Source organism: Pecten maximus, chromosome 4, assembly GCF_902652985.1.
Source record: "Pecten maximus chromosome 4, xPecMax1.1, whole genome shotgun sequence".
NCBI classification, from domain to species: Eukaryota; Metazoa; Mollusca; class Bivalvia; order Pectinida; family Pectinidae; genus Pecten; species Pecten maximus.
This window is the reverse complement of record NC_047018.1, coordinates 4,289,181-4,309,104: the sequence shown is the minus strand read 5'-3', so window position 1 is coordinate 4,309,104 and position 19,924 is coordinate 4,289,181. Positions and strand designations below refer to the sequence as shown.

Below are 19,924 nucleotides of genomic sequence, written 5' to 3'. Positions count from 1 at the left end.
TATCAATCCACAAAACAACTATTAACAAAATATAACGTACAATGGGAATAAGACCATGTGTTGCGAGTTCCGGGAGGATAATCATTTCCGGCTTCCTCGGCGGAAGTGTTAAGGTTTTCTGTGGTGTGGCATCCTGTTATATTAAATCATATCGTTCCTTCCACTATAGTAAACGTTAACCGATAAAACATTCTTTCCTCGTTGTCACTGTTTTTTGTGTCGATCATACAAAATCAATTATCTGGAGGAGACTCAATCTACATATCTCATCCCATGCCATTTTTTCCATACTCCCAGTCTCACTGAACCCCCCCCCCCCCCCCCCATTTTTACTTTTCATTTGAAACCTTCGGATTCATTGCCAAAACTCCAAATGGGTGCAAGCAACCTCCATCATAGCATACATAGCATACCAGTTCTCCCACTTCCTTCACTGGACTTTTTTTTATTTTATTTTCATACCTTTGGAATAACTCCGTATAATTCTCATTTTGCAAACTAAAACCTCAACAAGAGGTCCAATGGGCCTGTATCGCTCACCTGGCTCTACAGCAACTTTGAAGTTGATTGAGGTTATTTCTACAGAGACTGTGCTGATAACAACTTTATTCAAATACCAGTGAGGCTAGGTTTATTCATGTCAATAAGTTTTCTAGTCCTTCATTCCAGTACACAACTGGCCTCTTTGCTATCGAGAAATCATTGTTTAAAGAATTCAGCCTATTTGACCTATATGACCTTGAATGAAGGTCAAGGTCATTCATTTGAACAAACTTGGTAGCCCTTCACTCCAGCATGCTACAGGTCCTAAATCAAGTGAATGAAGTTAAAGGTAATTCATTTGAACAAACTCGGCAGCCCTTTACCCCCAAATGCTACAGGCCTAATATCCCTGTGCTCTTGGTTGTTGAGAAGAAGTCGTAAATACGTATTCCATATATCCTTCCACTTTAAAACGAATACCCTGGCAGTTGAGAAGTGGCAATCATATATGACGATACAGCATAATTGCAAACATTCATAAACAACTCTCTAAACCAGATTTTATCTTTAAACCTCTTTATTAATACTTTTGTCTATAGTGAGGATAATGAGGTATCCACATACCTCTTCATTATTGCCCGTTTGATCTGAAGTGAAGATAATTAAAAGGGTCGTTCAAGTTATGCAGCAGATCAAATTACCCTTGGAATGCAAAAATATGTTGATGGGAGACAACCTTTACTTGACCACTGTGAGTTATCACAGTCCAGACCTCGTCAGGTAATCAGTATTGTCACAGTCCAGACCTCGTCAGGTAATCAGTATTGTCACAGTCCTGACCTCGTCAGGTAATCAGTATTGTCACAGTCCAGACCTCGTCAGGTAATCAGTATTGTCACAGTCCAGACCTCGTCAGGTAATCAATATTGTCACAGTCCAGACCTCGTCAGGTAATCAGTATTTTCACAGTCCAGACCTCGTCAGGTAAACAGTACTGTCACAGTCCAGACCTTGTCAGGTAATCAGTATTGTCACAGTCCAGACCTCGTCAGGTAATCAGTATTGTCACAGTCCAGACCTCGTCAGGTAATCAGTATTGTCACAGTCCAGACCTGGTCGGGTAATCAGTATTGTCACAGTCCAGACCTGGTCGGGTAATCAGTATTGTCACAGTCCAGACCTCGTCAGGTAATCAGTATTGTCACAGTCCAGACCTCGTCGGGTAATCAGTATTGTCGGGTAATCAGTATTGTCACAGTCCAGACCTCGTCGGGTAATCAGTATTGTCACAGTCCAGACCTCGTCAGGTAATCAGTATTGTCACAGTCCAGACCTCGTCAGGTAATCAGTATTGTCACAGTCCAGACCTCATCGGGTAATCAGTATTGTCACAGTCCAGACCTCGTCAGGTAATCAATATTGTCACAGTTTAGACCTTGTCAGGTAATCAGTATTGTCACAGTCCAGACCTCATCAGGTAATCAGTATTGTCACAGTCCAGACCTTGTCGGGTAATCAGTATTGTCACAGTCCAGACCTTGTCAGGTAATCAATATTTTCACAGTCCAGACCTTGTCGGGTAATCAGTATTGTCACAGTCCAGACCTAATCAGTATTGTCACAGTCCAGACCTCGTCGGGTAATCAGTATTGTCACAGTCCAGACCTCGTCGGGTAATCAGTATTGTCACAGTCCAGACCTCGTCAGGTAATCAGTATTGTCACAGTCCAGACCTTGTCAGGCAATCAATATTTTCACAGTCCAGACCTCGTCAGGTAATCAATATTGTCACAGTCCAGACCTCGTCGGGTAATCAGTATTTTCACAGTCCAGACCTCGTCAGGTAAACAGTATTGTCACAGTCCAGACCTCGTCGGGTAATCAGTATTGTCACAGTCCAGACCTTGTCAGGTAATCAGTATTGTCACAGTCCAGACCTAATCAGTATTGTCACAGTCCAGACCTAATCAGTATTGTCACAGTCCAGACCTCGTCAGGTAATCAGTATTGTCACAGTCCAGACATCGTCAGGTAATCAGTATTGTCACAGTCCAGACCTCGTCAGGTAATCAGTATTGTCACAGTCCAGACCTCGTCAGGTAATCAATAATGTCACAGTCCAGACATCGTCAGGTAATCAGTATTGTCACAGTCAAGACCTTGTCAGATAATCAGTATTGTCACAGTCCAGACCTCGTCAGGTAATCAGTATTGTCACAGTCCAGACCTCGTCAGGTAATCAGTATTGTCACAGTCCAGACCTCGTCAGGTAATCAGTATTGTCACAGTCCAGACCTCGTCAGGTAATCAGTATTGTCACAGTCCAGACCTCGTCGGGTAATCAGTATTGTCGCAGTCCAGACCTCGTCAGGTAATCAGTATTGTCACAGTCCAGACCTTGTCGGATAATCAGTATTGTCACAGTCCAGACCTTGTCGGGTAATCAGTATTGTCACAGTCCAGACCTCGTCAGGTAATCAGTATTGTCACAGTCCAGACCTCGTCAGGTAATCAGTATTGTCACAGTCCAGACCTCGTCAGGTAATCAATATTGTCACAGTCCAGACCTCGTCGGGTAATCAGTATTGTCACAGTCCAGACCTCGTCAGGTAATCAATATTGTCACAGTCCAGACCTCGTCAGGTAATCAATATTGTCACAGTCCAGACCTCGTCAGGTAATCAGTATTGTCACAGTCCAGACCTTGTCAGGTAATCAGTATTGTCACAGTCCAGACCTGGTCGGATAATCAGTATTGTCACAGTCCAGACCTCTTCAGGTAATCAGTATTGTCATAGTCCAGACATCGTCAGGTAATCAGTATTGTCACAGTCCAGACCTTGTCAGGTAATCAATAATGTCACAGTCCAGACATTGTCGGGTAATCAGTATTGTCAAATACTAACAAATTCACAATGATAAAAAACTTTTCCCAAACTTTGATATCAAAGCAGCTTCTCCTACTACAAAAATTCTGTTTAAAATTGGTGGCCAATGCTAATATCAAAAGCAACAAACTGGACCTCTACATTCTAACCTGAGTAGAATTTTTCTATATCTGATCAGCAGAAATGTAGAGCAGAAAACGATAGCATGATATCACTATAGAATGAGATGTCATTTAGACTACATGCCAGTCTTTCTATATTCCCTGCACCAACTACAATTTATTTTTAATTATCCGACACTCAAACTTGGGTTTTAACTCCTGACATTAAAGATATTCTGTATGAAATTCTTATCCTTTGTAACAAAATTTTGTATCTTAATGACATGGTATACAAAAATAGCACTGTAATATGAATACTTGAGACAACGAGCCAAGCTACAGAACTAACACAGTTCAAAAATCAGTTCTGTGTACAGGGTTATTTTCATCAGTGTTATTTTTTGTGGTTTTCTCTCTATATCAAATTACTATACAACCTTGATAGTGAAACCACAAAATTAGACACGGCACAATGTTATTTGAAAACTACACTGTATCAGCTGTACCAATAAACACCAGTGACTACACACATAATGCTGGCTACACTGAATGGCAAACAAAAATTATTCCGAATACAAATAGATATTTTTAGCCTTATATAAACGTTACATGCAAGGAGCACTTTATATGATGAAGCACTTTATATAATGGACACAAACTTTAAATTACATCCTCTGCTTATTGCAAATAATTGGGAAACACTAAAATCTAGTACATCAAATCGAAAACAATAAGAAAATTAAAACAATTTTTCATTCAGGAGACATTTTCTGTTTCTTTGTACTTAAAATAAATCCACCAATCTTATTCTTAAAACTGAAACTTATTTTTGACCACTGTACAAAATGTTAATGCTTAGTTTGTTATGATCTAAAAGTGGAAGATCTTCAGATACGTTTCATACCAAAGACTTGTTTTAAACATGCATGATAAATGCCTTATAATGACTCTTTGATGGTAAACATATATATATATACATTTATATATTATGTATGTGTGGAAAAATTATGGAGAAAATGAATAACAACTCATTATCACAGTTTGTAGACCAACACTACACTAAATGTATGTAATCACAATATTGTCACAGGAATAATTGACAATTATGTAGAAATGAAAGCCGAGACTAGAGGAGACTTGATGAAACAATGGTGACTACAGTAAACACTGTTTACTATTAATTTACATACTCCTGCCAATCCTTCATATAATCATCCCTGCTCGGTGGCAAGGAATTGCTGCATGAATATTGAGCTCTATGTATATAGAATTATGACCAAAATGAACTTATTTCTTGGGTCCCACAGGGTAAAGTTCCACGAATTAGGCTACTCCAAACAAGGAACCACACTATCCAATAGTTTGTAGTTGCCAGGAATGATAATAACATCAATGTAAACAAACACCAGCAACATATCCCAACTGTACGTACATATCCTTGTTTTACATTATTTTCTGAAAGATGTATGCTATACGTATTTTACTAGTGTGTGTGCAGATTTGTACTTTGCAAAGATGTACTTTATTTATGTAGTTTTCCTTGCTACAAAATTGACTTGACTACACTGCTGTTTATATAAACCCTTGTTTCTTCTACAGCATCAAAGTGAGTTATGGAGAAAAGTTTGCATTAAATTTTGTATACTACATCAAATGCCTGGGGCTTTTACAATGAATTAAAATCTTTATATAAAACAAGTTACTTTCAAGTTACAGAAGGGTCACATAAAAAGGTAAGCATAAATGTCCACTCAGAATTAGTTGAAATTGGACACTTCATCACCTACACCTGTTTACAAACAAACACATGATTCAAAAGTCCTATCACCATGTAAAAACTTAACACATATCTAATATACTAATAATGACCTAGAGTCCAAGTTAAAATTATAACAAAGCAAGGTATACTGTAGCAAACAATAGCGGACATAAGCATTAATATATAACAAATCTATTACAAAGGAACTCCAGTAGAAATCAACTTAGATCATGAGATACATAATTTTTAATAAAAGCATTACAGAACTTGTTAGTGCTGAAAGAGTTACGGCCCTTGTACATGAAAAACTTGTTATCAAAAAACTGGATCATGGTGTTCCTGTCCAACTTAAAGTCTTTCTCATCCCCTTGGTACTTATATTAGTATTTTGATTAAAAATTGTTGTTTATAACAGCCTAAGTCTTTAACATACCCTTATTGTTAAGGTGTTTTAGTGTCCTGACCACACAAAAAAAGTAACGTTTAACAAATTGAGATCAGCGATTATGTATCGACATAGATCCAAACACTTCCTACAGTATAAAGTATATGATACGTGCTCAGTATAAAGTTTACGATACGTATGGTCAGTACACACAGAATAGATCAATGGAGGAGATTCCTGGCCTCATAAATTCATTAATTTTGTGCACATAATCACCAGATATAAAATCCTTTGAATTCCTATGAAATGTATTGGATAAAGTTTCCATGGAGTGAAACTAGACCTCAGTTTCATGAGAATCACAGATTTTATATAGGTTACATAGCTTCTTGTGTTTAGTACACAGATGAGTATATAAAATATAACCAAATTTGAAGTTCACAACTTCGTGTAGAAAACATGCATACTAATACCACTTACTATGTAACTGTTAAAAAGTATGCAACAGACCAATATCAGTTATAAAATTATGAAAATATTGCAAAATTATATGTATCATAATAGTTAACTTGATCAACAAACACATGCAAGAGCTAGGGACTAGATGATAGAGGATGGAAGCAGAGAGAGATATTGACTGGTACAGTGACAAAATTCCTCAAACAAAGATCTACCAATAAGTGAGTACTTTACAGGATAGACTGGTGAAGTTTGTAATGTAGAAATAGTTAATATAAAAACCCCTTGCAAACCACACTAAACTACACAACAGATTAGTCTGTAAAAACAAATATACCAGTAAACTGTACATCAACTTACACTAGGTCACAAACAATTAACAACAAAAATTTGTGTAGTAAAAGCTAAAAAAATTTGAATCAAGATATGGGTTTCAGTAGTACTAAATAAAGCATTCTGGGGCCTGTGCATGTAATTCTGTAGGACATCAAAGTTCAATGTAAGTTATGAGGATAAAACACAACTCTGGGAACCGTTATACACTTTGTACATTGTAAAGTATATCTAAATGCAATTGTCCTCTTAAAAATATCTAAACAAATCTTAAAAAAAAAAAAAATTAATCCTCATTTAGCACTTTAAGCCATTTAATCTACTATGTTAAGGTGATCACTTCTTTTGCTTACCAGTAAATCTACTGAAGCTACACTTTGATTTGTTGTAATAACTAACTTAGGTTTTACATTTACACTACATTTTGGCTACTGTCACTTACGGTTTATGGTTCAATATATCATCGTTCTTACCATTCAAATATCACATTTCATTCAGATCTTATTGACATGTACAGGAAAGCCATTGTGACTCTATGTTGGATATGAAACAAACTCCTAAGCTACTAAACTACACTTCACACAAAAGAAAATAATGATGTAGACATGTGATGCATTGTTTATAGTCATGAACACAATCTGGCTATGTGCCTTTTACCACACACATTAACATATCTAATCGGCTGTGTGCCTTAATTTTCATTCTTATAATATAACAATTCATTGAACTTTAAACTTAAAAATATGGCTACAGGATTACCTGGTACAAACGAACATAAGATTACCACATTGTCACTACAAAAAGTCTAGTGTACCAATCTGAGGACTTCATCTAAGTAACTTTAATTAGATATAAATCATTAATATGATTCAAATCAACATTCCACTGAAAGTAAAACAGCCTAAACACATGTATACCATAAATCTATGTTGTATTTCATACAATAAAAAAAAAAAAAAAAACACTGAAAAATCTTAGGAGATCCGGAGATTGCAGTTATATTATGCAAATGCTATCGAAGTAATGACATTCATAATATGATGAATATCTACTGTTATGGAATCCTTTTAATCACATCCTGTCATTCAGTCACTCATAAGTTTCAACAGGAAGTTAGATGCTGATTACCAAAATTAGAAAAGGAAATAAAAAAGTATTTCTATACATCACAATCTATTCCTAGTCACAGTAATCAGTGTAAACCATATTAATCAGTGTAAACCCTATTAATCAGTGTAAACACTATTAATCAGTGTAAACCCTATTAATCAGTGTAAACCCTATTTATCAGTGTAAACCCTATTAATCAGTGTAAACCCTATTAATCAGTGTAAACCCTATTAATCAGTGTAAACACTATTAAGTCAACTACACCAGCACTAACACAACAACGTAGAAAATGTCAAACTCAAATCTAACGAAAACAAATACAGCAAAAAAATTTACAATTTTGTTTTCAAGCTTAAAGTGTAAAATGAACTGTCAAACCCATTGTATGTTATATCAATAAGGACATGATCAGCTCTTAGTTGTTGTATACAGTAATTGTGAAAACCTATGATCTACAGGGACTTCCTCACTGTCCATCTCAATCCTGTGGTCTGGTCATGATCAACTAAGTACAAATTCACCCATGAATTCATGGTTTAATTAATTATAACTATATATACAATATTTATAGATTCTGGAGGCTACATATAGAGTCACAGCAATATCAAATCTGTCGATCCAAACCTGCAAGTACAGAAAAAACAAGGATGGTGTCAGTGACTTTTTAACAATGTACATAAACCAACAATTGATAATACTTGTCTAAATTCAAATTATCATAACATTAAATAAATAGACTTAATAATATATCACTTTATTGAACACATTAAACATGTCTACACTTATTTTGCCAATTTCTACATTTATACTATGAATCTTACAGTGACGCTTTGTAGAATTTAATAATCTTACAGTGACACTTTGTAGAATTTAATAATCTTACAGTGACGCTTTGTAGAATTTAATAAGTACTTCTGTTTCACATGCCTACATTGTAGTTATGACCCTTTCACCTCTAATGATGCATGTCACTGGGTCTGGGCCAAATGATGCATGTTACTTGGCCTGGACCAAATGATGCATGTCACTGGGCCTGGGTCAAATGATACATATCACTGGGCCTGGGCATGCATGTCACTGAGCCTTAGCCAAATGATATTGATGCATGTCACTGGACCTGAGTCAAATGATACATGTCACTAGAAGTGGGCCTGGGACAAATGATGCATGTCACTGGGCCTGGGCCAAATGATGCATGTCACTAGTACTGAGCCTGGGCCAAATGATGCATGTCACTGGGCCTGGGCCAAATGATGCATGTCACTAGTACTGAGCCTGGGCCAAATGATGCATGAATGTAGAAATATTTTTTTAATCTTTCTAGCTGATAAAAAACAAACATAATATTATTAATTGAGGTCTTAAATGTGATATAAAATATGACAATTAAAATAATTCTTCTAAGTACTAGTTGAATTAGAGACATGGCTATGAAAGTTTTATGATGCACAGTTTAATTTGTATTTTATCTAAGTTGTAAATTTACATTACTTTGATAATCTGTTTAGTTGATTATGTAGGATATTGGTTAAAACTGTAGCAGGTGCCATATTTTTAAGGCTGGTAATCTATTTAAGGTCTACATAGCCAGGTCACACGTACTGTACAGGGTACCACTTGGCAGGACTAGTGCTCAAAGATTATACTTATGAGATTGTAAACTATTGCATCCATGTTTTCAATGTAGACCATAGTACTGAAAGTAGGCTTAATACACATACCATAACATATATACACCTAATACTAATAAATAAAGCTGGTAACAATGAACTGTAAGCTCCATCAAAACTTATCATAACACTGCTAGTTTAGATCTATCACTGTCCATTTGAAATGTTAAGTAAAATATAAAATATATCAAAATTCAAGTAATTCACTATGTCTCACCAATTGTTAGATCATTAATACATAATTAGAACCGAAATTCAGCAAAAACTAAATGTTAAAACAACAACCGTACAATTCAAATGAATCCACCTGGTCACTCAGTATTAACCCTTATTAAGCTAGTTCCTGTCACCATCGTGATCACTTACCAGTGTATGTCCCAGTGTTGGCAAATCATTACCACACCTACCAGTGTATGTCCAAGTGTTGGCAAATCATTACCACACCTACCAGTGTACATGTTTGTCCCAGTGTTGACAAATCATTACCACACCTACCAGTGTATGTCCCAGTGTTGGCAAATCATTACCACACCTACCAGTGTATATCCCAGTGTTGGCAAATCATTACCACACTTACCAGTGTATGTCCCAATGTTGGCAAATCATTACCACACCTACCAGTTTATGTCCCAGTGTTGGCAAATCATTACCACACTTACCAGTGTATGTCCCAGTGTTGGCAAATCACTACCACACCTACCAGTGTATGTCCCAGTGTTGGCAAATCACCGTCACACCTACCAGTGTATGTCCCAGTGTTGGCAAATCAATACCACACCTACCAGAGTGTGTCCCAGTGTTGGCAAATCATTACCACACCTACCAGTGTATGTCCCAGTGTTGGCAATCACTACCCTACCTACCAGTTTATGTCCCAGTGTTGGCAAATCACTACCACACCTACCAGTTTATGTCCCAGTGTTGGCAAATCATTACAACACTTATCAGTTAATGTCCCAGTGTTGGCAAATCACTACCACACCTACCAGTGTGTGTCCCAGTGTTGGCAAATCATTACCACACCTACCAGTTCATGTCCAAGTGTTGGCAAATCATTACCACACCTACCAGTTTATGTCCCAGTGTTGGCAAATCACTACCACACCTACCAGTTTATGTCCCAGTGTTGGCAAATCATTACCACACCTACCAGTGTATGTCCCAGTGTTGGCAAATCACTACCACACCTACCAGTGTGTGTCCCAGTGTTGGCAAATCATTACCACACCTACCAGTGTGTGTCCCAGTGTTGGCAAATCACTACCACACCTACCAGTTTATGTCCCAGTGTTGGCAAATCACTACCACACCTACCAGTGTGTGTCCCAGTGTTGGCAAATCACTACCACACCTACCAGTGTGTGTCCCAGTGTTGGCAAATCACTACCACACCTACCAGTTTATGTCCCAGTGTTGGCAAATCATTATATTTACCACACTTACCAGTGTATGTCCCAGTGTTGGCAAATCACTGTCACACCTACCTGTGTATGTCCCAGTCCAGGTGAGTCACGTGCACTGTCCTGTTGCGTCACTATCACCTACCGTGTATTTCCCAGTCCAGGTAAGTCACTGTCCTGTTGGGTCACTATCACCTACCATGTACTTCCCAGTCAAGGTGAGTCACTGTCCTGTTGGGTCACTATCACCTACCATGTACTTCCCAGTCAAGGTGAGTCACTGTCCTGTTGGGTCACCATCACCTACCGTGTACTTCCCAGTCAAGGTGAGTCACTGTCCTGTTGGGTCACCATCACCTACCGTGTACTTCCCAGTCCAGGTGAGTCACTGTCCTGTTGGGTCACCATCACCTACCGTGTACTTCCCAGTCAAGGTGAGTCACTGTCTTGTTGGGTCACCATCACCTACCGTGTACTTCCCAGTCCAGGTGAGTCACTGTCCTGTTGGGTCACTATCACCTACCATGTACTTCCCAGTCAAGGTGAGTCACTGTCCTGTTGGGTCACTATCACCTACCATGTACTTCCCAGTCAAGGTGAGTCACTGTCCTGTTGGGTCACTATCACCTACCATGTACTTCCCAGTCCAGGTAAGTCACTGTCCTGTTGGGTCACTATCACCTACCATGTACTTCCCAGGCCAGGTGAGTCACTGTCCTGTTGAGTCACCGTCACCTACCGTGTACTTCCCAGTCCAGGTAAGTCACTGTCCTGTTGAGTCACCGTCACCTACCATGTACTTCCCAGTCCAGGTGAGTCACTGTCCTGTTGGGTCACTATCACCTACCATGTACTTTGATTCCCACTCAAGGCGAGTCACTGTCCTGTTGGGTCACCATCTCCTACTGAGTACTTCCTAGTCCGGGTGAGTCACTGTCCTGTTGGGTCACCATCACCTACCGAGTACTTCCTAGTCTTGGTGAATCACTGTCCTGTTGAGTCACCATCACCTACCGAGTACTTCCCAGTCCAGGTGAGTCACTGTCCTGTTGAGTCACCGTCACCTACCGTGTACTTCCCAGTCCAGGTGAGTCACTGTCCTGTTGAGTCAACATCACCTACTTTTGTTCATTCTTATCAAACTATCCAATTGCGATATATATGGTGTACACATATTCATTATTTCATGTGAATTCCATTCAGTATTTTAATTACCATTCACCAGTATTTATAATTACCTAGCTACTAGTCCAAGGCAAGTCACAATAATTAAGTACATGTATTACCATTTTTGCCATTATGTCTATCTATTATTTTCTACATACTTATATATCTTTGATTTGTGAGACCTAACCGTTATTTGATACCTACCAACGAAGCACTAGTTCCAGGTGAGTCTCTGCTCGTTGGGTGTTGGTGTACACATGTGACTAGTCCTGGCTCTGATGGTGTTGTTGAGCATGCCTCCCTGTTGGTCAGGCAGGACCTTGTGGATTACCACTAGGTAGAGGTAATTACACAGGGTCCAACCTAGACTCATCAGTGTGAACCGGCCGCTTTGTAGAGGTTTAACGTCAATGTCTTGTGCAAGGATTCCTATGTATGCATCCTCATTTGGAATGGGTATTCTATACCTGCTAACATCTATAAGTCTTGTAACGACATCGGCAGACAGAAGGTAGCCAGCCCCGCTGGCATACCTAGGATAAAAATTTTCTCCATACAACTCCTCTGACACATACCACACACTGTTGGGGTCTCGCAGGACCTCATGTTGTTTATTAGACACACTACCTATGTACAGGTCCATAGCATCTCTATGGTGAAGAATGAGTATATGTAACAGGTGAGTATTGACAAAACAATCATCATCTGTTTTCAGTACAAACTCTGTAGGACATGACTTGCTGGCCCAGTGAAGTCCGTGAAGAACCTTATAGGTGAGATTCCTGTAAGAGTCTATATAGCTGCCTTTGAGTATGTCATTATAAGTTTTTATTTCCAGATCTATTCTCCTATCCACTATATCACTGTTGGGTTCGTGTTGTGAGCCAACTCCTAATAGAAACACACATCCCCAGGCATCCAGAGGCAGGTTGTACCTCTGAGGCCGACACCACGAATTTCTGATTGCAATGCGACGATCAAATTCAGTTCTAGTAGATACTATGATAACTAGATACTGATATTTTTGTCTACATAGTTTGGTATTTTGTAAATTATTATCAAAATCATAATCTGATATATTCCATTTTGGAGGTTTATTTATTATTTCAGAAGTCACAAAGTTACTTGGGTCTAGGTCCATAGGCCTGGGTATAAGTTTTGGTCTGTGGTGGGCGTGGTACTGATTGTGTATCCGCTCCCATTCCTCAGGCACATAAGGCACAGTGTTGGAGAAATACTTCAGTAGAATTGTATATAGTATAATGAATCCTATAGTCACCACCAAAACTGTCGTAATGCTAGCTTTCAGTAAAACTTGCGGAGAGGTCCTACGTTTTCGCATCACCGTAACAGAGACCATAAATGATGCCAGCCCCTTCCGACTATTATCTGTATTTTCTGTCAGAGTTTTGCAATTCTCATTTGGATCGATGTCATGTTGGCCTTTACAAAGTAAATCTGTCAACTTTGAGGAACTCATGGCTGATGGTGAAGGATATGGAGCAGACAAGAGAGTCCCTGTCACAGCATAGCAAGGGCCTGAGAATCTCAGATGACCTATGTCCACCTGGGTCAATCATGTTTCCTCACAATTCTACCCACTATCATCCATACCATCATGAAAGGATAATCCTCTGTGTTTGGAATGTGATTTGTCAATTTTCACTTCATCATGTTCCTGTAAAAAAACAAAGAGATATTAGGATGGTGAACACAATCAGATACAAGTACTTCATATATACAACCGTTTTTGGAATTCAAAAATATTTTTAGGAGATTTACTTCCTTGCAACAATTGATTAAGGTCATATCAAGACAGTTTTCATGAATGATTGATGCTTTTGTAGTGCTCATTGCTATCACAATGAAATGTTTTACTACCGTAAATATTCGGGTATAGTACGCACTCGCGTATAGTGAGCAGGTACGTTTTTGAGGTTCGTTTTCAAAAAAAAAAAAAAAAATGAACAATTTTTTTTTTCAATATTCAACTGAGCGGTAGATGAATTCTAAAGCATATGATGATAGGAATTTGTAACGTATGAAAGCTTATGTACCACATTTAATTGGAATCACTGATCAGATTTGACACATTGGATTGACAGGTTGTTTACATTATACCGCGACAGGCCTAGTCAGCTTGCAAATTGTAGCGGTCCCATCTCTGCTGTTGTACAAACAAAATAATTAATCCTACCCTCAATTACCTTGTGATTTTCATGCAGGTATGATCTCTTGTGGTATCTGTCCACGAACATACAAAGCTAATTAAGCTCAATTATAATACGATTGACTAGTATATTTAACCTATATATGTTGACCAGTCTTTACCACCAGCTCAAAAATTGAATGTTATGTAGCTAGAGATGTACATATATACATAACTAGGACAGTGATCACATGCATATGTCATCCAGCAAGGGCCTGCCCCGCGGCTATATATCCTCCACTATCATGAAAAAGCCAGATTCCCACATCTCTGATGTTGATATTTGACATTTGGACAATCATAATGAAGCAAAATATACATTGTATGTACTATGATGTGACTCTTGTTTCCAACAACCTCCATATATGCTGGGCTAATGAAAATGAAACAAGAGGCCTACCTGATCGGGCAATTATTGCTCTACACCTAAAAAGACACATTTCTGTTTATATTTCCTTGACATCTATCCACTACAAACCACATAGCTTCATGTCCATAAAGGTCATATCTCAAATTAACTTACACCTATAAAACTGGAGGCTCAGTGTCAAGTCACTGGAGACCAAAGGTCAAATTGGTTATATTAGCCATGTACATCAATGTGGTAAACTTTTCATTTGCAAAGAAAAATATCTTACTGTACAGTTATTATCCTATAACATTGTCAAGTTATCCAGTAGACCCTTGAGATAATGTTTTGAATCCCAATAATCATGTTTGACTCTTGGGTTTGGAAGAATGTCTATTAGACATGGTTTAATCCTTCACGTTTCTGAGAAATACTTATTTGAATAATGAAATTTCTTAATCTCAAGGGTCAACTGGAAGCCCTGTATGATACTTTGAGGTTATGCAAAAGGTCACTATATAGGTCACCAATGGTCGCAGGTCAAATCAGTCATCATTTTTTATCAATATGATTCAATTTCATTTGTGTATCATGAAACAGAGTGAAAATCAAATCATACCAAAGGTCAATATATAGGTAAGGTCACACATTATCATACCAAAGGTCAATAATTATATAGGTAAGGTCACACATTTCCATATTTTCCAGTATTACAGTAAATATAATATCATCGTTTTAGCTTAAAATTTGTTTTATTTACACTTCGACAAGATTTTTTCTGATGTTTACTTCGAGTGGTCAAACACATGTTTTATTTTTCTGAAGCACGATTTTGTATAATTCAAACATTAAAAATTTCTTTAGTTTTATTCAATTTGGTCAAACTGACCAAAGTTTTATTTTATATAAAATGGCAGACTAGCATGACAGAAGTCTGGCATTTCATATTTTTTAATAAACAAAAAAGTACAGCCCTCGTCCAATTTTGAAGAAAAACAAAAAACTAATAATTAAGATGTGTGCGAATCTATATACTTAATTTTTGCAAAATTGTGCATCCTTGTCAGATTCATTTGATCATATATTATACCCCCGATTGAAACTTTACCAGAACCTGTAAAAGAGATTTACCAACACAAAAAAAAACCAAGTTATTTTGTGTATATATCGGTTACATTTTGGTATGGTGTGTGAAAACCCCTATAGCGTACCTAGACAGGCCGTGGTGGGAGAGGCAGAGGTAAAATTCTAAAAAATCCACCACCAGTTGCCAGCGTTGTTGCATCCGAAGCAACCAACGATTATGACGAAGAACCGAATTTTTCGACTGGTACAGGCAGGGCAGAGAAGTTCTTGATAACTTGTAACCATCTTCTTTTGTAGTTTGAACGAAAGTGATAATGAATTAAACTTGAAATGAGTATTTATACAGCCGATCCTCTGGACGTGGTTTTGACGTGGTGGTAACCTGTGACAGACGTGTCGTAAACTTAATGAGCACCGTAAGAACGTACTGGAAACCTAACGTGGTCATCAACAATGTGGTATTGGCGTACCTTGGTCATTGTACAAGCGTAGAGAGGTCGCAATAAGAACTACATTGACGTAGCAAGAACGCACTGACAACGCAATGAGAACGTAATACAATCCTTTCCATCAGCGCTACGCTTCCACTGCGTCAATGAAGTTCTCATTGGGTTTTGGTTACGTCATTACCACGTCAATACCGCTGGTACTGCGTCCCTGTTACGTTCTTACTACGTCCCGATTGGACCACGTCCTCGCTACGCTTTTTTTTTAACATGCTCAAAGTTTGTTCACGTCCTCCAGGTCCATGAAGACCATAACACGTCCTTATCGGTCTCTATTGAGTCTTTACTACGTTGTACAAGTTCTTTCTGCGTTCGCATTGCGTTCTTCAATTTTTTCCAGGACGTGGTTGGACGTAGTGGGAACGTGACCTAGTGTGATGGGGGTATAAGGCGTATATTTCCCTATGGCATATTTTAGTGTGGCCGATTACTCTAGTAGAATCCCAAAAGTTGACTAGCCTGGAAGGACAGGGACATGTCTAGTCTGATATTAAAAAATATCCAGAGATACCTATAGGTAATTCTGGGTAATTTTTAATATAAGACTAAGCTTAGACATGTCCCTGTGCTGGAAGTGACTGGAGGACACTGAAGAGGCACAGGTGCCCGGTTCAAATAATCCATATCTATATATATATTTTAAATAAATCACAATCTTCTACCATATAAATATATAAGAAATAATATAAATATAATATTATATATGGATTACTTGAAACCGGGCACCTGACCTGTGCGAAGAGGTGAAGCATTAATGCCGTGCACTGCATGCTAGGCCTATAAAACATGGATATATTAGTACAAATTGTAATTACAGTATTGCCCGTGGTTCATGTCACAATTTGGTGCTATTCATTGACATTTATTTTAAATTCCCTATAAGACAACGAGGAAAATACTTATGCAACGGGAAAAAATATATGTCATTGTCAGTGTTCCCGTCAAGATATCATAATAGGACTGACGCCAACACAATATCCCGCGTGTAACGCCCGTTAAAAGACACTGCTACTTCACTAAGTACATTCATACGATTAAAATCTACAACATGTACTGAATAAAAAAATATCAAACCAAGTTGGTCGTTTGAACCTACCTATTTAGGCACATTTATATCAAAGTTATGCCACAGCCACTTGTATCGTATGATTGCCCCCAGGTCAAGGTCGGCAAGGACCATAACCCGAGACACACCTCCAAAACTTCAACTCTGAGGTTGCAATACACTAAATTATACCAGGAACGTCATAACTTCAACATTTTGACCTTTACACCATCAACCATAGAAAACACCAGTCTTTGAAGAAATTTCCAACTAAAGCACACAGTAGATCTACTCTTTTAACTTACAACAATCAATAATAATACAATTCAATTGAATTTAGCATTTCAACAAATTTTATTATACAAGATGTTATAGTACAAAGGGATTTGACAACAGGCTCTGCCTATATCAGTCTTCTCCCACATAAATGACATTTTGATAATATAATATTGATAGAATTTTTCTAGACAAATTGAACAATAGAACTATATAATTAGGGTTACTTTATAACATTTGCACATACACTCATACATACATCATTGTAATATTTTAAGTAGTTTTTCATAGTTTAATGGAATAGTTTATAGTTGAAAAGTATCAAAAGTTCAGGAAATATTTTTTATTTATATACGTAAACATTATATATATATATATAAAAAATAGATAATTATACAAAATTTTGTAAAGCAAAAGCGCTTCACCTACCTGACGGTGAGAAAGATGAGTATCTTATTGAACAATTATAATGATATACATACATATTAATGAAATATTATATAATTAATTGATTCAAAGAGAATTAAAACTTCAATTGAATTCATTTATTACCTAAACCTTACGGTTTATCAGTACAAATATATACAGTGCACACTTGACAAATATTTACTTACCTAATAAACACACACAGACATCACATCATCATCATCATCATCATCATCATCATCATCATATCATCATCATCATCATCATCATCATCATCATCATCATCATCCGTTACATTTTCGACCAACATGTTCTTAATGCCAATAACACATGATGAATAAATGTACATGTTTTACGTCACCAGAGACATATATAGATATGCATCATGTTTAACATAGCATGTTATCTCTGTAAATATAAATCAGTTCCTGTTCAATCAAGTTGGGTTTTTTTCCTTTCTTTTTTTCGATGGAAAAATTAAGTTAAGGAATAACAAATCAAATACAAATCCGCTAGTTTCTGCCTACAACATAATACGCTATTCTAAAATGCATGCAATGCAACAATGTTTAGACGTTCGACATCTTAATCAAATTACTTCACATTCTCTGCGAATTTGTCCGTCTTCAGAGTCTTGTATAGTAAAAAATAGTTTGAGAGATTTCATATGAATGTGAGTTACGATAAATATAATTATACACCCGTTTCAGTCTAATATGGAAATTGCACATGGTCTTCAAAAACTTCATAAGCATATCACACCCGGAAGATTAGGAGCTTTTCGGTGAGCTTCAGATAACACTGTATAGCCTTTTGATTGGACTACGATATCACAATCACATGTCGCCACACGATGTTGACATACAGCTTAAGTTCACTCATAGTTCAATGTTAAAGTCAGTCCAAAGCTAGGAGTACTGTAGTCTACACCAAATGTCAGCTATCTATTCGCACTGATTCGCTGCTGTTAAAAACCTTGTAACTTAAACACGCGTCTGTTTTATACACACAGGGTAGTCCTCATATTTAATACTGGCAATGAAAAGTATCAACCATCATAAGGTTACTTTTTATGGAGATTATCTTCAGATCATGGTGAACTTAAAATATTCTTACATACAATGTATATAATACAATCATTACACTAAATATACGAAGTGTTACAATTAATTTTACATTGTATTACAATTAATTTTACATTTTATTACAATTAATGTGCTTGATATTTTATGTACATTGTATTAAAATTAATGTACTTGATATCTTATGTACATTGTATTACAATTAATGTGCTTGATATTTTATGTACATTGTATTAAAATTAATGTACTTGATATCTTATGTACATTGTATTACAATTAATGTGCTTGATATTTTATGTACATTGTATTAAAATTAATGTACTTGATATCTTATGTACATTGTATTACAATTAATGTGCTTGATATTTTATGTACATTTTATTACAATTAATGTGCTTTATATCTTATGTACATTGTATTACAATTAATGTTACATTATATTACAATTAATGTACTTGGTATTTTATGTACATTGTGTTATGATTAATGTACTTGATATCTTATGTACATTGTATTACAATTAATGTGCTTGATATTTTATGTACATTGTATTACAATTAATGTACTTTATATTTTATGTACATTGTATTACAATTAATGTGCTTGGTATTCTATGTACATTGTATTACAATTAATGTACTTGGTATTTTATGTACATTGTGTTATGATTAATTTTCTTGAAAGCTACGATCGAAAGATTTGACTAAAATTCAAGTAATTGACCGTCGACGGATGAAACTAAACGACATGTTCAGCTTCCGGACAACCAGGCGAATATAGCTTCAACACATGTACGAGTAACTTTTCTTATCAGAATAATTTGTGTTTCGTTCCTTTTAACAAGGGTACGGGGGATGGGATGATTACATCGAAAAGTTAAAGCATACTCATAATCTGCACGTCGTAAGTCATCTAGATATTTCTCGACTCTGTTTAAAATAACTTCGTATAGTAATACAAATACAACGAACATGGAATTGTTTGAACTCGATGTCCATAAATAGACTAGCTATATACTATCCCTCGTTACTGGTTATGGGGCCTATATTTTAACAGCAAATTGATCTCAGAAACACAAAAGGACTGCTCTGTTAACTTGAATAAACAAACAAACATGATCAATACTAATAAGTAGGTAGTGCGTTTTTTTTGCACACAACGAATATTTACTCCAGGTTTATTTATAAAGT

The 19,924-nt window shown here is 36.9% G+C and overlaps 2 protein-coding genes across 23 annotated transcripts; one reads left to right on the top strand and one right to left on the bottom strand.

Annotated features, from left to right (window-relative positions):
- Positions 1-1,042: 1,042 nt before the first annotated feature.
- Positions 1,043-17,075, bottom strand: LOC117325019 (beta-1,3-galactosyltransferase 1-like). Of its 22 annotated transcripts, none has more exons than XM_033880909.1 (8): positions 17,002-17,075; positions 11,960-13,433; positions 3,357-8,142; positions 2,473-3,220; positions 1,919-2,420; positions 1,749-1,884; positions 1,290-1,697; positions 1,043-1,255 (listed from the first exon to the last, which is right to left on the bottom strand). In XM_033880909.1, the coding sequence occupies exon 2, from the start codon at positions 13,233-13,235 to the stop codon at positions 11,970-11,972; it is 1,266 nt and encodes a 421-aa protein (XP_033736800.1). In that variant the 5' UTR covers positions 13,236-13,433; positions 17,002-17,075; the 3' UTR covers positions 1,043-1,255; positions 1,290-1,697; positions 1,749-1,884; positions 1,919-2,420; positions 2,473-3,220; positions 3,357-8,142; positions 11,960-11,969. The 22 variants fall into 22 exon arrangements, with proteins under 22 accessions (XP_033736800.1, XP_033736795.1, XP_033736803.1 ...); XM_033880904.1 differs by having other exon boundaries at positions 1,043-1,289; positions 1,324-1,697; XM_033880912.1 differs by having other exon boundaries at positions 1,358-1,697.
- Positions 10,789-11,508, top strand: LOC117324851 (pollen-specific leucine-rich repeat extensin-like protein 3). Its single transcript, XM_033880679.1, has one exon. It carries the CDS (start codon positions 10,789-10,791, stop codon positions 11,506-11,508), a length of 720 nt encoding a protein of 239 aa, XP_033736570.1.
- Positions 17,076-19,924: the final 2,849 nt, after the last annotated feature.

Excerpts from the sequence above, each read along its gene's own strand:
- LOC117324851 (XM_033880679.1), top strand. The coding sequence starts at position 10,789 with ATGTACTTCCCAGTCAAGGTGAGTCACTGTCCTGTTGGGTCACTATCA.
- LOC117325019 (XM_033880893.1), bottom strand. The coding sequence starts at position 13,235 with ATGAGTTCCTCAAAGTTGACAGATTTACTTTGTAAAGGCCAACATGAC.